The 23,177-nt window shown below is 38.8% G+C and overlaps 1 protein-coding gene across 2 annotated transcripts in view; it reads left to right on the forward strand.

Moving 5' to 3' along the window:
• Positions 1-23,177, forward strand: part of LOC123378056 (ankyrin repeat domain-containing protein 36C-like) — a 166,091-nt gene that overhangs the window by 84,568 nt on the left and 58,346 nt on the right. For both annotated transcript variants that reach the window (XM_045031530.1, XM_045031534.1), the window contains 7 exons: positions 1,996-2,212; positions 6,626-6,809; positions 10,509-10,655; positions 12,256-13,209; positions 16,388-16,540; positions 20,139-20,314; positions 20,550-20,643. In XM_045031530.1, the coding sequence (XP_044887465.1) occupies positions 1,996-2,212; positions 6,626-6,809; positions 10,509-10,655; positions 12,256-13,209; positions 16,388-16,540; positions 20,139-20,314; positions 20,550-20,643 (1,925 nt within the window). The remainder of the gene's footprint in view (positions 1-1,995; positions 2,213-6,625; positions 6,810-10,508; positions 10,656-12,255; positions 13,210-16,387; positions 16,541-20,138; positions 20,315-20,549; positions 20,644-23,177) is intronic.

The following is a 23,177-nucleotide window of genomic DNA, read 5'->3' on the forward strand; positions in this document are numbered from 1 at the left end:
TGGCTGTCTGAAGCACTGATTCAGGGTAGTAAGTCAGGATAACCCTCATAGACTGGGTAAAAGGACCTATTCCACCTCTAAAGGGTCTCTAAAAGCCCCAGAGCCAGAAACACAACAGGGGGAGGGAAAATCCCCAGCACAGGTATTAAGGGAGATAGCCTCTTAGAGTACGTCTACACTGCAATTAAAAACCTGCAGCTGACCCATGCCAGCTGACTCAGGCTCACAGGACTCAAGCTAAGGGGATTCTTAATTGCAGTTTAAACATTCGGGCTCAGGCTGCAGCCTGAGCTCTGGGACCCTCCTATCTTGTCCCTACAGTCTGGGTTCCAGCCCAAGCCTGAATGTCTACACCGCAATTAAACTGCCTGTTATCCCACGCTCTGCAAGCCTGAATCAGCTGCCATGGGCCAGCTGCAGGGTTTTAATTGCAGTGGAGACATATCTACAAAGACTCCACAGAATCTCCTCCCCATTCTCTATATATTTGCTGAGCTTTAGCTAGATATTTTCCTTTTCTCCCCATTATTTGTCTAGCTTCCACAAGCAGCAGACATTACAGAAGGGTCACCTATTAGTGTTGACACTTAGAGACAATGGTATCCAGTATTGCAGCAGCAGAGGGCTCCTTTATCCCATCCCCACAGCTGGGTATGTGGCCTCTGTAATACCTTTGTTAGAGGAAGTAGAGATCAAACTTAGTATCTGTCTCCAGTTTGCACAGAAGTCATATAGCTTTACTGTATAGTTTTTATAGCAGTGGTTCTCAAACTTTTTTTCTGCGGACTACTTGAAAATTGCTGAGGGTCTCGGCGGACCACTTAATGATCTTTCCAAATGTTGTTTATACCATTAGCTAACTATTGTAAAGCAGTTTGGATAAAAGCGCTATATAAAAAAAAGTAATAATAATTAATTTTTTTTGTTCTACAAATAAAAGCACACAACTCGTATTTTAATATTAGTAGTCTTACCTTTCTAATGCAATGGATGTGCCCTCTCTCCCCCGCCATGGCAGCCCCTGAGCTGGGGCTGGGAAGGAGGGGAGGGCCCTCCCCTGCCGCAGCAGCCACAGAGCTGAGGCTCGGAAGGAGGGCCATCTCTCCCCAGGAGCCACAGCCATGGAGCTGGGGAAAGTCACCTCTTTCTTGGCTGCCTCAGCCCTGCACGTCCCAAATTCCCCTCTTCTCACCCCACTGCCCCCTCCCACCTACCCCCTATTCCCTCCACGGCCACCACTTCACCTTACATGTGCATCTTCTCAAGGTCCAGGCACCTAATTAGTGGAGCCACGCCTGTGCAGCTCCACTAATCAGGTGGGTGGCCCTTCATTCTCTTGTGTGTGGCCACCAAGGCACGCACCTTAGAGGGAACTATCTGCGGACAACAGTTTAAGAACCTCTGCTCTACAGTATCTTTACATAGAACAAGCAATGACCACTTAACATGCCACAAAATTTCCCTATCGGGTATTACAAGGGAAGATTCTCCCAGGCATAAAAGACAGTTAGGTACCCTTTATGCCTTTGAAAATCTCCTCCTCTCTGTAAAAGCATGCATTTTGTAGTATATAGAAGTTATTGAATTGGACTTAAATCATGCATTCACAGTCACTGGAGGTGTAAAATGTTTTATGTACACACACAGAGTATGTATGTGTATACTCTGGTTCGTACTTCGCATAATGAAATAAAAATGAAAATAAAGTTTTAACATTGCACTTTTAATGTAAATGATAGTTTTATGTATTTTATATAAATTATACAGTGAACAGAAGTATTTTTAGAAAGTATTTCTTCGTCAGAGATGCAAAAGAAATCTAAAAGCAAGTATTATGTTACATTTGTTATGTTTGTTATATTGAATAGTACTGAAAGAGACATTTACATTTGTTTCCAGATACAGTATAGAAAATTAAAGCAATCAGAAGTGCTTTTGATTTTTTGCAAATTGAAATGGGCACATATCTTTACATTATTGATTTTCTTCACAAAGCAGATTCTATTAGTCTCTTGAAAATTCAGAACTTACTTCATGGATATGAACGATTAATAGACCGTGAAAAGGGCCGCTATACACAGCTCTTGGGAAAAGTAAGAAAGCTGGAGAATGAAAAGAAAGAGCTACAAACAGTATTGGACGAGACCAGAGAATTGAAATCCATGCTGGATCACCAAAAAATGGAATGGGAAAGCGATGTCAGCAGTCTCAAGTACGGAATCTTAAATTCTAATAAGCATTTTACCAGGTTACTTTGTCCAAATGCAAATAGCAAAAAGGATGCTGGAATTAAAGTCAATGAGACGATCAACATGCTTTTCAGTGTAATGCACATTCTTAAGTACTTTGCTGGATTGGACTAGTTCTCAGCATTTTACAGCCTCAAGCTCAAAATTGTTTGGTCAAAAACTTACTGTTTGATAGTAGTTCTGTCTGAAAAGTCTACCAGATATTCTCCATGCAATATTTTGTTCAGCTAATTGTTGTAATGTGGAAAGGGAGGGATTGATTTACTTGGGGCTAAAGCTGCCCTTTTGCCTCCCTCTGCTATCTCTTGCTCAGCTAAATCTCGCACCATACAGTTTCCCCCTTCTTGGCTGCCATGGTGAGAACTACCCCTGTAACCTCTGTCACACTAACCATAAACAATCCAGTGTATACCTTTATATGAAAGAGACTGTGTGGTGATATGCTTCTGGTAGAGTTTCCCAGTAAGGTCTGTTCCAGGCTGTTGTTTTTCCAATCTTCAGAAACAAGTTGCTTATTTACAAAATTAGGACTTTCTAGATATTTTCTATATAGGACCATGGGTACACATAGTGTTTTACAGACAAATGTGACCAATCCCTGCCCCCAAAGAATGACAGAAAACAAAAAGGAGATGGAGAGAGTATGGAAAAATGAGGGTTCTTTGAGTGGCTCTGCTATTCCCACTTATGAGTATTGCACTGCCTAGTGGAGCCTAATAGTAGAACTTTCTCAAAGCAGTGTCTGTTAGTCCTCGCACACCGTCTCCTAGCCTTCCCCTCAGTGTTTCCAAACATTCTGAGGGTGAGCCTTTCTGAGGGGGCACTGGTGCCCCCTACCACCTCAGTTCCTTCCAGCCACTGTGCCAGACAAAAATGAACCACTCCAGTCTGTTCAGGTCTGGGTTTTCTCCAGTTCTTACTGGAGCATTGCCCCCCCCCCCCGCCCCAAACTGAATATGTCACAGAGGTGCTGTATGGGGGGAGCATCTAGATTTCTCCCTTAGCCCTGCTTCCTCCCTGCGAAGGAACTACGGGAGGCAGGGGATGAGCGGCAACACAAGGCACTCTGTGCCTGCCAATCAGTTTGCCCATGTAGGTTGTATAAGGGGAGGACAGAGATCAGCTTCTGTTGACTCACTGCACAGTCCACGTGGGGAAACTGACCAGCAGGCACAGAGCGCCTGGCATTGCTGCTTGTCCCCTCTCCCTCATCTCCCTAAGGGGGCACAGAGGAATGTTGAGGGGGTTCAGCCAGGTGTTCTTTGCTAGCAGGTAAGCTTTGCCTTCATGATCTTTGTAAGGGGAGGGCAGGAAAGCAGCGACCCAGGAGAACCAGGCAGCACAGCTGCTTCCACAGTGTACAGCCCAGGTGAGTGACAGAGTGGATTACTCTTGGGAGAACTGGAATTCTGCACCCGGCTCAGCTGCTGGGAGAAAGAGGGGAGACTGGGGCTTCCTCTTCCCCTTGAGCAGCTGGGGCCAGGTCAGACCCACCCCAGGAAGCGCTGTATCCCTCCCCCACTTCCTGCCCACATCACTCCTCAGTCACAGGGAGAAGGAGTCACTGTATGGGGAGCAGCCCTCCATGTCCACACAACCCCCTTGCATTTGGACCCCCCCCTCTCCCCCCCCCCACACACAGAACCTCCCCCACTGAGCCCCCTGCCTCATCGAGCCACCCTCCCTGCACTTGAATCCCTATCCCACCCAGCCTTACCCCCCCGCATCCAGAACCAGAGCCCCCCCCACCAAGCCCCAGCCTCCCACCAAGCCTCACCCCACCAGTCTTTGTCCCCTCTCCAATTATATAAAAGTCAAACTATGCCTATGATGATAAGTATAGTTAGTTATTAGTTCAGTTTTGGGTTATGGTGGAACCGAAGAGAAAGAAGCTGGGTTTTGAGCCCAGCTGTCTTCCCGGCATCAGATGACCACATTCAGTGTCTGAAATGCTTGGGAGACAACCTCTTTCCTTCTGGGTGTTCCATCTGCTGGACTTTCACACCCAGAGCTCTTGATGAGAGGCACAACAGATTACAGCTGCTACTCCCTAAGGAGCTCCTTTAGGCCAAACCATCCAGTTGCAGAAACATGTTGGATCCAAGGTCTGAGAGGCCAGTCTTGGCTCCCGTCACTTTCTCCAGCAAACTGAAGAACCTTAAGGGTGCCAGGAAATCTGTTCTGGCTGTGTCAGTTCTAAGGAAGAAAGCAAGGGTGAAGACAAGCACAATTAGCAGTGACAGATCGGTCAAGGAAGATCAAACTTTGGGCTTCCACCTGAGCAGTATCTGAATAGTATGAATTTTTTTGGGGGTGGGAGGAGAGGCGTAATTTTGGTTTTGTTACTGTTCACATAAATAGCCTGTTTTTAGAAGTTGATTTTTGTGTAACAGATAAGTATTAGTATTTAAAAGGACACTTCAGTTTGATCCCAAATTTGGCATACTTTTGTTTTTCTTTTCTATTTACCAAATCCTTATATACTCTTTATTTTTGTAACAAATATTTGAATGTTGGGTTTTTTTTAAATAAAATGACAAGTAAATGAATACCAGCTCTACACTCATGAGCAGCTGTAGTCTAGCAGAGTTACAGTAAGTATGGCATTGAACCCTTTATCTTTGAAGTTCAGACTCAGATGTTGCATGTCAATGTTTTTTATCACAGGACACTTTGTCTTCCTTACTATTTGTAAAGTTTGGAGTCCACATTCTGAAATATGAATCACTTACATATTAGTAGTTACAAATACTTGGAAAATCTTTAGCACGATTTTAAAGCAACCATTTCCTCATATACAATCAGATTTTTCCTGTTGTCTAATGATTTGTGATATTGGTTAAAATATCTAAAAAGTCACCCAATACTCAAATGCTTTATTATTCACATCATGGAACAAGGAAACATACCATGCATTGTTTTTGTCATTGTTCACTGTCTCTATACTTATAGATAATTGGATTCACTTATCAGAAAAGAAAAAAAAATAAAATTGCTAAACTCTCCTCAAGGCCTTCATTCTCTGTTAACCTATAAATTAAATCGATGTTGTACCTTAAGGTTCAATTTCATGTGTTTAAAAAAATTCTTGTCATTTTTATCACATTAAGCTTGAAGCTTATGCTGATTAATTAGCAAGACTTTTCTAAACTTATTTTAGATTATTGGCTTCATTCTTTAGGTACACTCCATTATGAAAAAAAAACTTTGCAGAGGAGAAAACATTCTGCTTACTTACTACAAGGTGTGCAGTCAGTTTATTTATACAAAAGTCATGTTTAAAATCTTGCCAGTTTTGCCTTAGACACTAAGGCCTGGGCTACACTAGCGGAGGAGTTCGAACTAAGAAACGCAACTTCAGCTACGCTATTTGCGTAGCTGAAGTCGAAGTATCTTAGTTCGACTTAACTTGCCGCCGTGAGGACGGCCAGGTAACTGCCGCGGCTCCCCTGTTGACTCCGCTTACTCCTCCTGCCGAGGTGGAGTGTGGGCGTTGATTAGCAGATTGATTTATCACGTCCAGACGAGACGCGATAAATCGATCCTCGATACATTGAACACTACCCGCCTATCCAGCAGGTAGTATAGACGTATCCTTAGTTTACTGGTAGTATTACCTATACTTACTATTTGGAACTCCTAGTGAATATTACAGGTTCAGAGTTAAGATATTTAAGACAGCTGCCAAGTTTTACCTTAGTTAGATTTTGGGCCATATCTTCAACTATAGTAAAGTGTCATAGCTCCACTGATTTACATTAGTTTGAGAATCTGGCCATATGTTTTATTTCTAAGTTAATTGCTCTGTTTTAATATGCTTTGTTCCACATTATTAGTACAATGACTCAACATTTTGGATAGTACCTTTTTGGAAGGGGGCAGGGAGAATCCCTTCCTTTCCCACCTCCATGGTTTGGGATAAGATATAGGATTTGGCCCTTATGGCATTGAGGATACTTAAAATTAAATACTTTTATTAAGGCATTGTGTTCATTATGTAAAGAAATATGTTTTACAACTTCACCTTTTATAACTTTATAACCAAATATTGTGGTATTTTAGTTTGTTATAAAGCTTACATACTGGTGAGTTTCTGTGTTATGTATCTTCATAAAAACTTTTGTATAGCTGGCACCTCTGAATGAGGTTACAATTTGCTTTAAAAGTCAGTTTAAGAGTCACAAGATAAGAATTGAAGGTGGTGGGGATTTTAAAAATGTGCTTCTTCTGTTTGTTTATTCTTCAAGCTACATACTATGGAATATTTCTCTTTACCAAATTTTTAAGCGGGCTGAAATATCAACAGTTGAAATTCATGATGGATGCAAGCATGTTCCAGGGTTTTGGTTTTAAAATAATGTTGTGTTAAATACCAGGTTTACTTTGAAACAACAAGAAGAAAAGAGAATGAGTACAGAAATGCTGTATGAAAAAAACAGAGAACTGCTTAGAAAGAAAGAAGATCAGTACTGTAAAGAGATGGAGGAGAAACAACAGCTTGAGCTAACCCAAAGGAGCCTAGAAATGGAGTTGAGAACATTGAGAAATCACTTGAAACAGGTTATTATTTATTAAATCTTAAGATATGTAATTCAGCACAATTTTCTTGTATATGTTACTTCCCATTTGTTTTAATTCAGATGTGCTCTTCTAATATGTTTTAAGAAATGAGTTTTAAAATGTAAAGTCAAACGTTTACAATGGCAGTATATAATTCTCTACATGCATGCTCATGAAACTACGATTCTCTTTCAAGGGCTGGCTCTGCAGATTCCAGCACTCATTCTGAGAATGCATATGTTACTATGCTGCTTCTATAGATCTACTCCATGTTGTTTTTTATTTTTCTCAGACTGATCATATTGTTAATTGAATATAGGCATAAAAGGGACTGTAGTCCCAGCAGCCCTCAGTTTCTGTTATCTGCCAACAATCCTGATCTGTGGGGAGGCTTATTCAGACCCCTAATGGTCACTGCTTTCCAGATGCTATTGAGCTTGTGGTACTAAGCCATATTAAAAAATGTGGATATGCCAGGGTGGTATACTAGAAGTTCTTAATCTTCTTATTGATTCTCTAAAGTGAAGAAGATAAATATCTGATAATTGTTCTGTTTTGGTTCTTGGCAACAATATTTGTCATTTCTCCCTGCTTCATTGAATTTAGAGGAATGACAAATGTGTATCTTGTTTCTTTGTAACCTTATGATTGAGAACAAATTGTGTTATAAAGGTAGGCAGGTGTGGAGAAATTTTTAGTGACATCATAATTAGCCATGAAAGCAAAGCTCTAGTGTTTTGTGATGTCAGATGAACACAGCAAGAGAGACAGATGCAGATATGGATGTATCATTATTTATAGTATTTCCATATTTTTATTTTTCCATAATAAATTGATTACAAATTTGTAAAATTAAGTAGAACAACATGTTAGTTTACTGATTTTATTTTAAATTTGCTATATTTGCCTGTTTGAGTTCAATTTTAAGAATAGTTAAAATACCTGCCTATTTTTAGAGCTTATGAGATAAAGATAGAGCTTATGAACAAACATCAAGAAATTAAGGAAGGGTTTTGTCTCACTTCAGGACACTCTGTTAAGTTCCCCGGGCCTTATTTTCTTTTATAATTTTTCCTGGAATCCCATTATCTCCAGCTTAATATTTTGTTTGGGAATTTGGAAGAGAAGATCTTTAACAAGCTGAAAAAAATGTGGATTTAAGAAATATTTGCGAAGACTGCAGTTGTGTTGCTCAAAAGTGGATATTCTCAGAGGTTAGAGTGCTAGGAAATTTCCTTTTGACTTCTGTCTGTGTGGATTGTAGCAAGAGGTCTGGCAAATGTAGAATTAATAGAATGAAGAAAGTTATTCAGCCTCATCAGGAGCCCATTTCTTCTTTCTCTAGTCCGCCTCTTAGAGGCTCTGTTGCCTCTACTCCTTTGTGTAGAGCACATGTTCCCAGCAGACTTGAAAGCAGATTTCCTTCCCCTCTTCTATCATTTTCTATTCCTCCTGTGAGAGAGAGTGCTCGTAAAGGGATTAATTTTCCTTCAACTACATTAGACCTGGGATTCAGGAGGAAAACACCTCAGAAAATACAAGGCCTTGTGAATACTGTTCGAAAAATGGTAAGAATTTTGTGTCCCTTGGTGACCTCCTAGCTGTGAGAACTGTGTATGTTATTTATAGAGCCCTGCAAATCTGCAGATATCCACTTTATATCCACAGACCATGTTTGCAGATCATGGATGGATGCAGACTCAAATTTTGTATCTCGGCAAGGCTATAGTTATTTAGACTTTTAAAATGGAAGCAGGGTGTCCATTCTTGCAAAATGATTCTTTATTCAATACCAAACGCTGGAAAATTCATTTACCCTTATTTGATATTAGTGATACTAGGTGATCAAATTGTTTAATTGTAGATTCCTTACATTTTCAATACCAAATTAGTTTTCCATGAAAAGTAACCTGCTCATCAGAGATGACTGGGGTTTTTTTGGTACAGCTTCAGAAATAATCTAAAATTGTCCAATTAGTTCAGCTTAAGAAGTAAGTGACAAAGAATATTGAGAATATCACTTTAAGTTGAAAAGATCATTTGATTTATTTTTTCTCTTATTTTCAGAGAAAACACACCATTTTTGTGTGTTTCTGACTTGCATTTCAGTGTCAGTCTTCACTTAATGTTGACAGATTTTTTTTTTAAAAAGCAAAACGTCATAAAGCTATGAATTCATGGTCTCTATTTCTGAGAAATAGTTTTTATGGGGCTTGTATAGTTAGTTGATACTCAATGAGGCACTGACTTTATAAAATAAGAATCATGATTTCTATATTAAAGGATTGGGTATTTCAAATATGATTATTAAGCTATTGAAACACTCATACTGTATTTATGAGGTGTGTACCATTCAACTGTCTGCACATGATCCCATGGATCTTTTCACTAGGCTTGACCTACTTATAACCTTCAGTGTTGAAATGTATTTAACATTAAGGCTTCTTTACCATTGAAAATTCTTAAAATCAGCTTGCATTCCAACTTATCCTCAAAACATGATAGCAATTTCCCATTGTGACTTTTATGCCTTGTCTTCTCTAGAGAAACTTACTATGGTAAGAATAGCATGGTCCTCCTACTACACTTGTAGATCACATCCTGTTCTTACACATACGAGATCCAAATTGTTTTCATTGGTACCAACTACCATTTAGATTAGACTTGCTCTCAGTAGGAATAAATACTAGATTAGTCTGAACAATTTCAGCTTCTACAGGTTTAGTGCAAATGTGGATGGAACTAGTATGGTTCAGAATAAAATGGTTCAGGTGGTCTTTCTGTTACTGTCCCATATTGCATCATCAATATTTTGAAATCTCCCAGAATCAATTGCTTCTGGAAGCTGTGCCGGGAACTGTATGATCGGTACACAAAGGGCATCTGAAATGGTTTAGAACAGACTTTGTGGATGTTGCGAAAACTGCAACACTTCAGGACACCAGTAAGCATGGCTAGTATGGACACACTGAACTGTTTGTACAACAATTTGACAAAGTCTTGGATTGAGCACAAGTGTATAAATCCCATTTCAGCGAAGCACTGAAGTCCTGTTCTGCACAGCATTTAAGCATGTGCTTAACTTTAAGCACATACCTAAGTTCTATTAAAGTCAAGATGCTATACATTTCTGAGGTTTAATGTCTTAACTAAATTTTGCTGTACATTACTGTGCAGTGATATTAAGAACCTGACTTTTAGCTAGGTCTCAGTTAAGGCTTTGAGATTGCAAATGCAATTATTTGTGTATTTTCTGTGGCAATCAGGAGTTTAGTCAGCAATTGCAGTAATTACTGCAGGTGCAGTAATTGTATTTGCAACTTTAAGCCCATAATTTGGGGACATATTTTTGAAAGTTTAGAGCTATGTTTACTTGTGACCACTTTCATCTTTGAAAGAAAAATTTATTACAAAAATGTTTTTTTTTAATGTTTGGGGTGATCTAAATATTGGACTTTTTTTCAGTTTACTGTTAAAAGTAGATCAGGTAAAAACAATATTAAATGCTGTCTTTTCAAGATAGACTTCCATCCTATATGCATTCTAAGGAAGCAGACATAGCTGAAAGAGGTGTTCTTTAGGCAAATGTACAGAACCTCTTCATATATGGGTGAGGAAGCCATGATGAAAAGAACAATTATTACTATATCTAGTATATTTTTCCAATATTAAAATGTTTAAAATGTGTTTTTGTGTTAGGTTGAAGAAGAACGTAATGAAATCCAGAGACAGCTCTCTCAAGAACAGAGTGCCAGAGCTCTACAAGAGGGTATTTTGAACAACCATCTTTGGAAACAGAAAGAAATAGAAGAAGAGACTAAAATAACAGTAGCTAAAAGTTCAGAAGTAAGCAGTGTTCTGTCCAGTTCAAGTAAACTTACATACAGGGGCGGCTCCAGGCCCCAGCACGCCAAGCGCGTGCTTGGGGCGGCAAGCCATGGGGGGCGCTCTGTCGGTCGCCACGATCCCGCGGCTTCGGCAGACCTCCCGAAGGCAGCCTGCCTGCCATGCTTGAGGCGGCAAAATGCCTAGAGCTGCCCCTGCTTACACAGTGTTCATTATTAAGTGTAAACAAAGGATGTTTTGCTAATTGCGTTCACGTAAAATGCCATCCTTTGCCAGAATATTTACAATATATAAAAGTAATATAGTTTTGTAAACATTGCTATCTTTGTTTCACTTTCAGATTTAAAATTGGTATGCTGTGGATGGCAGTATCCACCAAATACTCTTAGAAAATTTGTAAAGTAAAAATGACTTTTCTCAACTTCAGTCATCTGCTTATTTTTTTGACAATATTCTAAAATGTTTTCTGTTGTTTTTTTAATTACTTTTAACTTCTGCTAGCAGTGCAGAGCCAGTGAAGCTGAGGGAGATTGATCTGGATCCTTTTCTGGCTCAGATACAATCATATACTAGATAACAAAGTTCCCATTTGAGTTCCTTACTACTAGCAGTGAGGGACAAAGCAGAATGAACACATCTATTAAAAATAGCTGTTTATTTGTAAACTGAGCAAATTTGGTACAGAAGCCACTGAGAGATAAACGTGGAATCCAGGAAACCCATTTTTACAGTCACTTTTGAGAGTGTAACTTCATCTTCAAAGTAATGTGATTACATTTAACATGCCTGAGCTTGACACAGTGAGAAGCTGTTTGTCAGGAGCACTCCAACTTTTGGTCATACTTCTTCCTCACCACACTACCCAAAATTCTCGGTACAGTGGATGAATTATCCCTTTCCAGAGCAAAAGAGATTACATATACATCTCCTATTTGATTATTATCTGAGTACATTATGCTGTTTGGATGATTGGAAGACTACATACCTAAGCTTCAGTAATATGGGAAAGAAGAGAGAGGGAAGGAAAACGAAGTATACATGGAAAAACCACACTTTAATGCCAAGATAATACATAAAGTTTAAAGATATAGTATATATATTCAAATAGAAGTCAGAGAAGGAGATAATAAATCGGGAAGTAAAAACACAATGAATCAGGTTCATTGGTTCTGTTGCTGATTCTGCAAATGGCATAACAAGCCTAAACCACATTTTTAAAGGAATATAAAGACACACCCATATACACTAAAGCGTACATGTACTCAGTAACACTATAATATATTTTAAAGGCTTTAGATTTAAAATATTTAAAGGCTTTGTTTATATTATTGTTGATATAAAAAAGACACTTGAATGTGGCTTACTGATTTGGTTGCTGAATAGTATTTTCCAGTTCCAGTGAGTTCATCCACTAAAAGATAATGTGGGTTCAGAGCCTTTTCATCCAATTAGATTGTAGTTTATAAAGCTATTTTAAGTAAGTTAAGGTTGATTATTAGAAAACATCAAAATGCATGTTTGTTCTCAGTTTTTTGAAATTTAACTCCTCTCCCTTCCTTCCCCCCCTCTCACCTCTGTTTATATGTTCTCAATTACTCAGGTACCTGATAATCAGAGAGAAAAGGATCTGTTACACAAAAATCAGATACTGCAAGATGAAATTGCTATACTAAGACTAGAGCTTGATCAAGTAAGAATTCGGCACCAGGAGGAAGAAACCAAATATTTAGAAGAAAATGAGGTCTTGAAAGAAAAAAATGAAGATCTTAGGAAGGAGCTAAAACTCAATGAGGAGGCTTTGACACAAACAGTTTTTCAGTACAATGGACAGCTGAATGTATTAAAGACAGAATCTGCAATGTTAACTTCCAAAATAGAGCATGCAAAAGAAAATAAAGATAGACTGGAGACAGAGATGGAATCATTCCGTTCCCGTTTGAACTCTGCTGTTCAAGAACTTGAGTGCTGTCGGAAATCAAAAAGTGATGTTGAGCGAACACTACAAAGAGAGCGTGATGAATGGCTTCGTTTGCAAGACAAGCTCAATCATGACCTGTCCAATCTGCGAGACACCAATAATATCTTGTCTCAACAGCTTAGTAAAGTCGAAACTAAAGCCAACAGTCTAGAAAATGAACTTCACCATGTAACACATACACTTAGAGAAAAAACTTTGCTTCTGGAAAGTACTCAAAGAGATCTAAGTCATGCACAATGTCAGGCAAAGGAACTTGATCATGCTCGACAAATTGAGAAGGATCAAATGAACAAATATATTGTAAAACAGGAATCTATGCAAGAACGATTGGCACAGCTCCAAAGTGAAAACGTCTTACTCCGGCAGCAATTGGAAGATATGCAAAACAAGGGGATCATCAAAGAAAAAGTAGTGAGTGATGTCCAAGACAGATTTAGTGATATATTCAGTAAACTTAGAGCTGATACTGAAAAGCAAGTTCATATAATGGAAGAGAGAAATAAGGAATTAATCACAAAATGTAATAATTTAAGGGAGCAAGTCTTTAAATATGAAACAGAGAAAGTAGAAAGAGAGGTAAGTGTAAAAATTTCAAACAGTGATTTGAGTTTTACCATTTATTCACTGAAGGTCCCATAACAAAGTTTAAAATTTACCCTTGTAAAATTTTGAAATACACCAGCTGGAAAAAATAATTTTGTAATTTACTTACAGGGGAATGCACTTATCTGTTTCGTACTTGGAATAGTAATAGCTTGTGGCAAATAAATCCCATCTCTGCTTTCCCTCACCTATGTATTCTGCTCAGAAGATTTGAGCAATGACTTCCGAATTCAGACTATTCAAGGATAAACCACTTTGTCTACAAGTGTGATCTCCTTTCAGTTTTTACCTAGTGGTATTTGTGCATCATGGAATGGAAATTAAAACTTTACAAACAGTTCAAGAAGTTCCAGATAGCATTAGACTGGAGTGGCATGGAACAAAGGAAAGCCACAGAGGCAAAAGATTAGAAGAGAGGAAGTGGGAAATAAGTGAGGCAATAGGACTGTGATAAATGAAGGGGGCAGGGTGGGAGATAGCTCCATTTTACGGACACCCAGCCACCCAGTAGCTATAAAATCACTCTTAGTAGCTGTTCTCTAAGTGCTCTACCTGTAAAGGGTTAAAAAGTCTCTCTGCTATGCATAGGTAAAAGGAAGCGAGTGGGCACCTGGCCAAAAGAGCTAATGTGGGAAGGCTAGAACTTTTGTAAAATTGAAACAAGACTGTCTTTTTGTCTGTCTGTTGTTGTTCTTGGGGAGAGGCAGTTATGCTGTGAGAAGCTTGGGCCAGGTATAAAAATCATCAGTATCATACCTAGAAACTACTCATCTAAAACCCCAGATATGTAAGTAGATCAGGAAATGTCTAGGAAGACGCGATTAGGTTTATCCCTTTTATTTCTTAATGGCTTGTGGACTTCACTATGCTAACCCCAGATGCTTTTGTTTTGCTTGTAACGTTTAAGCTGGACCTCAGGAAACCTATTTTTGATGCTTAATCCTTGTAGTTGTTTTTTTTTAATCTAGCAAAAGCCTAAATTCCCAGATGTATTTTTGTTTCTTTTTTATTAATAAAATTTATCTTTTTCAAGAACAGAATTAGATTTTTGTGTCCTAAGAGGTTTGTGCACATGTTGTTTAATTAGCTGCTGGCAACAGCTAAAGGTAAAAGGGCTTGAGGGTACCCCACAGTAAGGAGTTCCCAAGTGCGCCTTCCTGGGCTCTCAAAGGGGTTCTGCACTTGGGTGGTGTCAGCATCTACCCATCCAAAGTCAGAGAAAAGCTGTAACCTTGGGAGTTTAATAGAAACCTGGAGTGGCAAGTATTAATTTTTAGAGTCTTTGCAGGCCCCCACCTTCTGCACTCAAAGTGCCAGAGTGGGGAATCAGCCTTGGCAAGGACAAAGAAGAATATTGGAGAAAATTAAGAAAAGTAACAGATTAAGAAAGGGACGCTGAACACAAGGGAGAGTAAACTAGATTTGGGCATGGGTAGAAATCTGTTGAAGAATCCTTGGGAAGAGTGGACAATTGGTAAGAGACAGCTAAGTGGAGAAGAGCTGGCAATTTGAAATCTAGTCACCACCTTCAAATGAGAGCTAGTTTTAGGTACTACAATTGGTCCAAGCTTCGCCTGCTGGGTTTTATGCTTTTCAGTGAGATTTAAGCATGTTTTTGCTCCTTTGTTGCTGTATGAAAGACTGCACACAAAAATGGAAAGTGAGTGACTGAAAAGGAAAACAGCTAGAATCGAACTATAGATAAAGTGCTTGCAACTACACAAGAGTGAAAATCACCTCTGTGCAGAGGCCAGCACAAGTCTATATATCTCTGAGATCCCATTTAAGCCCTTCAAACTGAAATTTATATGATGCATAGGCCATGTGCTAGCATCTGCAGTGGGGTGAACTACACCCAAAGTAAACAAACAAGCCTGGAGGGAACTATTTTTTCCCTGTAATCTCTTTCTCTTGTAGTATTTTTATGTGCTACTTGTAAGAAGATTAGATACAAAATTTTCAGACAGAGTTATGATTTTTAAGTTGGAAATGTTCTTTCAGACATTTTCTCCTGTCCCTTGTCTTTTTGAAAATAAACCCTCAATGTCAGCAATTCTTAGGCAGATCTCTGCCTTAAGTTTAGTGTTGCTGGGAAATTATTGATACTCTGAAATTGCATTTACCTTTATGTATTATGATTCCAGAAACTCTGAGAAGGTCAGATATGTTAAGGTGTTGAAGGCCTACCTAATGACTAATTTATCAAGGTTACTTTAAAGAAGAAAAAAAGAATTTGTAGCAGGGCTGTCAGCCACTTTTTCCTGGAGTCTTTTTTGTAGGTCTTAAATGCTAATAAGTTAAAATAATAGATTCCATCAGGAGATGCTAAAAATAACCGGAGCTACCCAAATTTTAAGTACAATATGTCAGCAGAGAGAGGGCGGTGTTGTTCTAAAATAAGATGGTGGAAAATCAGAGAGGATTTTGATATGCCACATACTTTTTTATGGGAACCTCAAGAGGATTTAAAAATGTGGGGCTTTTTTCTTTAGTGGAGTGGGAAACCTAGAGAAAAGGATAGTAGAGGAGTTGTGAATATGAAGCAGTGACTTATTTTTTTGATAACCAGAGTGGTCGCTAATTCCTCTGAACACTTTTGAACAATCTCAGTGTCCTGGTAAGGAAGATAATAAAGGTTGGCATCTGGTTTAAAAAAAAAATAAAGTCCTAAATGTCCCAACTATACACTCAATCAGACTGTGGCTTTTATGCCTAAATGGAGAAATCTGCATTCTGGTATATCTTAAAAAAATAAAACAAAACCCGACTTAAAAATGAAAACTCTCTGTAAAAGTCCTTTCCTACATCACTGGAATGACCAAGACCCTTTCTTTTTAAATGACCATGAGGAGAAGATAGCACACATCCTAAACAGGCTAAAACATTTAACCTCTCTAGAAATGGCAATCCGAATTTGTTGGCACCAGCTGTCCAACTGGCTTTGATTGGCAGTGGTCAGGTGGGAGGGAGACTGCAGCTATTTAGGCACATCACTGGCAGACATGATTGTTTACCGTTTAGTGCTCTCCTGAATGGATTTGTTGACATATATAACCTAACAAATCAAAAAATATATTTTAAATCCTGATCTGGACTCCTCATACTAATTTTTGTAGTCTTTATTAATACAAACTTGAAAATATTTCATTAGGGTACAGTAAGACAACTGCAGCAAGAACTTGCTGATGCTCTTAAAAAGCAATCGATGTCAGAAGCTTCACTTGAAGTTACAACACGTTATCGCAACGACCTGGAAGACGACAAACTACATTTGCAAAAGGAAATAGACAAGATTAAAACCAAGGTATACAAAGTCTATTAACTTCATATAGTAGTAAATCTGTAGCTGGTTCATTGATTTTACAAATAGTGAAAAACATGACATGTTCTGCTTATTTTGAGAATCATATCAAATAGTTATATTCATGAATTAATTTAATTTACTTTGTTATAAATGGCAAGATATTACAAAATGTCACAATTCATGAAACTAAATGGAATCTTTCTACATAGGAGTCTATTTTAAAGATTTTGATAGCATGGCATTTCAAATACAAGTATATCTAGTGTCTTACTTTGTCACATAAAATTAGAAGCTGATTTCTGTTACTATTGTTTTACTGATGGTTTGTCACAACAGTTACCTTGTGGTTAAACTTCTACACTTACCTTTGACTTTAATGTTATAAAGGGAAGGAGTCCCTTGTCTTCCAATAGTAGCTTTACTTTAACTATTATGGTCACGCTAAGGTCTTGAAGCAGGGTGAGAGAATGCAAAATTGGCCTTTTAAAATGTTCGTTTTTTTCTTTAAATGTAAAGTAATTGAATAGTTTAATAGAGTCCTAGTTTATAACATGAGTTTTGCTTCTCTAAGCATTCAAGAAAAATATTCTGCATGATGTCAGCCTTCATTAGCTATAGGTAAAAATAGTTGTTTCTCATTACTACATTTTTCTTCTAATGGAGAAAGTCTAATCTCCTATTTTAGGCAGAACTGAGACAACATATTTTATTGGCAGCAGCAAGAAGATCTGTGCACGTGCACTGGAAAGACTAGAGTAGGGCATTTAATGTGAGACTATTAGGACAGATACCGTGCAAAACACAAGTTAAATAATTTTAATTAATCAATTAAACATACATTAATTTCTCATTAATTCATTGAATTTTGGAGCAGCAGCATTTCTCCAACTAATCAGTTCTGAATTCCTGCAAATAACTGATTCTGTCCTCCCTGCTCCTACAGTGTATCAGTCCTCTCTTCTTGCTCCATTTCTCCTCTAACAATTAAATTTTCAGCCCCCTCCTACAAAGCATTTCACCCTCTCTGCTATTTCAAGCATTTTATTCTCTCTCCACCCTCTTTATTTTTAGGAAAACACTTAGCTCTTCACCCCTCCACTGAGGACTGAGGCAGGGAGCAGGAACAGAAACTCCCTTACTTTGTGCCTCCGCCTCAGGCTGTGGTGGTGTGGAATGGGGCAGGAGTGGAAGCTTGTCTCACATGTAGTTTCAATCCTTTTTGTCATCCTTCTAATCTTGGAAACGTAGGTAGAGCTGGAAGCCAGAAAGAGTTGCATATTGGTACTAAAATCTAGCTTCTCTCCAGCCAGTTCCAAAGACCTCTTTGCAGGCGAGGAGGGACAGGACAAGTGGTGGTTGGCGTTTTTTGAGATAGTAGGCTATTCCTTAGGCACATGTTGTAACGCTGATTAGCAGCCTTCCCCCAGGAGACAGGGAAATGTGGTTAACTATTCAAATGAGGGGTTTTGCCATAGAGCCTGAAAACTTTGTCTGCATTTGACATATCTGAAGACTTTGTGTTATCAGAATAGAATTTAAAAAGAAAATAAGTTTATAGAAAGCAAACTAAACATATTTATAGGATAGTGTTTACAAGGTTTAAGTGAATTGCCTTGACACAGGATGCTAAACTTGTTGAAGTAATGCATCAAATCACAGTAACTGAAAGGTACACAATTTTATCACTCAGTGATAAAACTTCTTGTGTATTATTTTGTGGAAATAATTTTGGTACCACTATGGAAACTTAATACAAATCTTTTGCCAAATTGCCAGTCAAGCTTTATACAAATCAAATACTGTATGATTATCAAAACAGTTCAATCAAAAAAATTCTAAAGTTAGAAATTTAAATTGCTTTAACTACTGAAATGTCAGTTCAATTTAAAATCATCTTCCCACATAATTCTAAGCTAAATCTATTCTTGAATGCTTAGAGAAGCAAAACTCATGTTATAAACTTAAAACCCAATTAAACCTATTCCTCTTCCACACACACAACACCTACTAACATCAAGTATGCACTTGATGATTCAAAACCACTTCTCATTTTACTTATTATTCACCAGTACATATAACTACAGGTAACTTGTAACTTTAATAATGGTTTACCTCTTACTTCAATTCACATTTTCTCTATTATCTAAGGAGCTGTCCGTTTTGTGACATCGCAAACCATGTGTTCTGAAAAATGTATACGCTCCAGTTGCTGTATTCATTATTTCTTTTTCAGCTATCATTTCACAGCACCTACATACAGTTTATATTTAGAGTAGTGCAACGAGTAGTTTTCATCGTCTCAGCACTTTAAACACTTATTGACTTAAAATTATTTCTAGGCATCTAAGATGCAACTTGTTATTGAGACACAATGACATTTAAGTAATTTACATTCTTTCACAACTGTGGTACATACCTGATAACAATTTGTCTTAGAGTAACTAAATCCTCACTTGGACAAAGAAGATGCATGTATATGTCTTTTACTTAACATATTATCTAGTTCAGCGGTTCTCAAACTGTGGTTTGGGACCCCAAAGTGGGTTGTGACCCCATTTTAATGGGGTCGCTGGGGCTGACTTATATTTGCTGGGGCCCAGGGCAGGACTCAGGTTACAGGCCCCCTGTCTGGGGCTGAAGCCCTTGGACTTCAGCTTTGGCCCCTGGCCTGGGGAGGAGGTGGTTGGTTCCCCCTCCTGGGGAGGTGGGACTTGGGTGGTTTCAGGCTTCTTGGAGTACTGTAGTACCTTCTTGGGGTACCGTAGTAATTTTTGTTGTCAGAAGGGCGTCAAGGTGAAATGAAGTTTGAGACCCCCTGATCTAGTTTGTAAATAAATTCTTTAGCTCAGTTCAGTCTCTGATTTCTCCAGAAAAGTAGAAATATTGGATTATTACATCTATTTGTGCAACAGATTATTTTTGTAGTATTTTCTGCAACTGAGATTTTAGCTATCAATCCGTATACTTCATTTTTTTTTTAAAGTTAATTCATGTAACTCCTGTTTTCTCTCTCATTGCTGCCATCCTCTCTCATCTTCATACCCTCAGTTTGTTTATTACACCAACATGCTCCATCTTGTTTCAACTAAAATCTTGTAAGCTCTTTGGGACAGGGGCCATCTCTTTCTGTGGTTGTATAGTAATTAGCACAATGAGCCCCGATCCCCTCTGGGAAGTACTGGAATACAAATAATAAAATATCAGATCAGTTATAAAGTTGTGCAGCAACTTTAAGGTAAGGATGAAAATTTTAAACGAGATACAGTGGGCAAGGAGGAGCAAGTGAAGACATTCAAAGTCTGACCTGGTCTTATAAGATGAGGAGAAATCATTTTTGAAGCTGTGTTTTGACAAATTAGAGAGGAGCAATATGGGACTGGTGAGGCCAGTATGGAGGATGTTGCAGTAATAATTGAGGAAAAAGATGAGGCATGGACAAGGCTTTCAGACATCTGGACAGAAAAGAAAGGAAATGGACCAGGGATTTATTTAAAACAAATGTTTATGTACAGGAACCTGAATTTTCATCTGAAATTCAATAATGGTTTAAATACTTGCACTTCAAACGTCAGTTACCTTAAATTTGATTTGTTTACAGCTGCAAGAATCAGAAGATCAATATATTCAGTCTGAACGACGTATTCATGATTTGAAGAATGCACTGGATAGTAAAGAACGAGAAGTGAATGCTTCTTCCCAGAAATTGCAAGACCTTCTAATAGCATCATCTGGAACAAATAATGCTATAAAACAACTGGAAGAACATATACAAAGGTAAGAAAATTACAACATGTTGAAATATGGCCAGAAAAAAAAGGACTTTTGCTAATATGCAATTACAAATTACAGAATTAAATACTAAATACAATTTTAAAATGAGTTTTAGATTATGAAATTCATATGTAAATTATTATTTCAAAACTATTTCAAGTTTTGTGCTATTGTGGATTTACAGACTTGTCCAGAAAAATCATATTGTTACATATTAAAAAGTTTATTTGCTTTTAAGACTTGAAATTGAAAATGCCAGATTGGAAGCTACAACCAAACAACAAACAAGCAGAATTGAGATACTTCAGAAAGACCTGCAGGATTCTGCTTCTGTAAGTCAGCCACAGGCTTAACATTCTTGTGAGTTTATTGCACCTATGCATTAAGGCGGGGATTTTCAAAGGAGCCTAAGGGAAATAGATTCTCAAATCTGATGGAGTTACGCTGTTATGAAAATGCCAGTCTAATATAGCCAAATACTTGGTTTCTGAGAATTTTGAGACGGCATTATATGTATTATTATTATTCATTTGACATATTTTAAATTAGTTTCAGTATGATATATTTTATTATTAATACTAATGTGAATGTTTAAGATTTTAAATCAGACAAGTTTTCAAACATTCATTAGACATGTATATTGTTAAAAACATATATGTAACAAGCTAATCAGTAGAAGTTCCCTTGGAATTCTGATGATAAAATACTTCTGCACTAGTCTGCTGATGCTAAATGACATCATCTGAATAGAATTATATCCCTTGTATTATATGTTGGCTTCTCAGTTTTTACAACTGATTTCATGGCTAGAATTTTTTTAACATAATATAAATGAAAGAACTGTAAAGGTTTAAATATGCAATGAATAGGGGAAGAACACATGTATATAAGGAAAAGATCATTTTTAGGTTGTCAGCTGATAAGATTTTTCAATAAGCAGAGGTTGGTTTTGCTATGTATAGTTGATTTTTCCTTTTGCTTCCTAATATTGTGTTTAGTGATGTGCAATAAACAACAAAGTTGGATCCCTGTGGTACCTTCTGGGAGATTTTGACTTTTTGTTTAAGATCCGTTTTTCTTCTGTGATGGCTAGCTTTTCATTTAAATAAAATCCACATCAGAGAAATCACCATGACAGTTGTCACTAATTGTCATAGAGAAGTCAAATATGAATGGGCATAGAGATTGAACTGTCTACTCCACCCAAACTGGCAAAGCAATATGGGGAGCATCTTTAGTTTTCATCTTTCCCAATTTGCCATGAAGGCCATTGTTTTCAGGTCTAATATAGACGCATCTTACCATACACCTCTTCCTCAAAGATAGGCCTTTTGTCACATGCTCCTGTAGTTCCCTGAGTTTGACTGTGTGGAAATTGAGGAGAAATGCTAGCAGAAGCAAGCTGTTCCGAGAGGAATTATTCTTGATATCCACAGTCTATTTCAATCACTGGAGTAAGTGGGAAGTACTTTGGGGGTGGGGAGAGAGAGATACGATTAGGCTTTTTCTAGGCATGCTGTGGTAGAGATTTTATACGTAATGAAGGACCACCATATACCCTCAGGTACTGAGACACCTGCAGTGTAATAACAGGCCTGGATTTAGAGATTAATTGAATGGCTCTGAACAGAGGCCCCTCTGTGTGTCTCTCTATATATGGCAAATAACGTAGGAGAGAGACTTATATGTTGACTCTGCAGATCCACACTTCATCTGAGTTCTAGATGATGAGCCACAGTAAAAAGCTGAGGTTATATTGGCTGTGAACTTTATATAATTTTTGCCTAGAATATTTGGTTCTGAGAACAGGGTATGCATGCTTTCACAACAGTTACTGCATTTTACATAGTTCATAGACTTGTGACATGTAGAATTGTTGAGTAAATACTATGAATGCAAATGATTGGTACCGTATATACTCTATGAGAAGCCGGTTAGTTCATAAGCCGACCCTTCCCCCCCACCCCCCCAAGATGGATAAGTAAAAATGGAAAAATTTTATGACCCATTCATAAGCCGACCCTATAATTCAGGGGTCAGCAAACTTTGGCTCCCAGGCCATCAGGATGAGCCTCTGGTGGGCCGAGATGGTTTGTTTACCTCGAGCGTCCGCAGGCACGGAGGTAAACCTAAGTAAACAAAGTGTCCTGGCACAGCAAATGCTTACCCTGATGGGCCGGGACAGCAGCTGGTGGGGAAATGTTTTTTGGGGGGGAAAGCTGGGAGTAACCCCTGTGACCACCCCCCACATGACTCCACCCCTAGCCCGGGACCCCCACACTCTCCCCATCCCATCCCTTCCCACCATATCTGGGGAAGGCCAGGGGAGGATGTTTCTGGCCTGGCTGGAGCTGCTCCGGCAAGCTGGGCAGTGTGGCCACAGCCTGCTCCGATGGGCCAGACCGGGCGGTGCGGCTGCAGCATGTTCCAGTGGGCTGGGCCGGGCGGCACGGCTGCAGTGTGCTCCGGCGAGCCGGGCAGCGCGGCCACAGCCTGCTCTGGGGGGCGGGGCTGAGCGGCACGGCTACAGCCTGCCAGCCCCGGAGCTGCAGCTGCTTTGGAGGCTGGGGGGAAAACAGTGTGGTCAGAAGCGGAGAGACTCTGTCCCCGCCTCTTCCCTTCTGTCTCTGGTGGCTGTGCTGCCTCTCCTTGTGCCCTCTGTTGGAGGGAGGGGCTGTGTCCCACCTCTCCCTCTCTATACCCGTTCATAAGCCGACCCCCTTCTCTGGTGCTTCCCTTTTTTACTAAAAAATAAATTCAGCTTATGAACGAGTATATATGGTAATTTGTCATTCTCTCTGGATTGACAGTCCTTTTTTAATCTTGTGGGGCCATCACATAAGATATCCTTTCTATAAAACACAGT

Source organism: Mauremys mutica, chromosome 1, assembly GCF_020497125.1.
Source record: "Mauremys mutica isolate MM-2020 ecotype Southern chromosome 1, ASM2049712v1, whole genome shotgun sequence".
NCBI classification, from domain to species: domain Eukaryota; kingdom Metazoa; phylum Chordata; order Testudines; family Geoemydidae; genus Mauremys; species Mauremys mutica.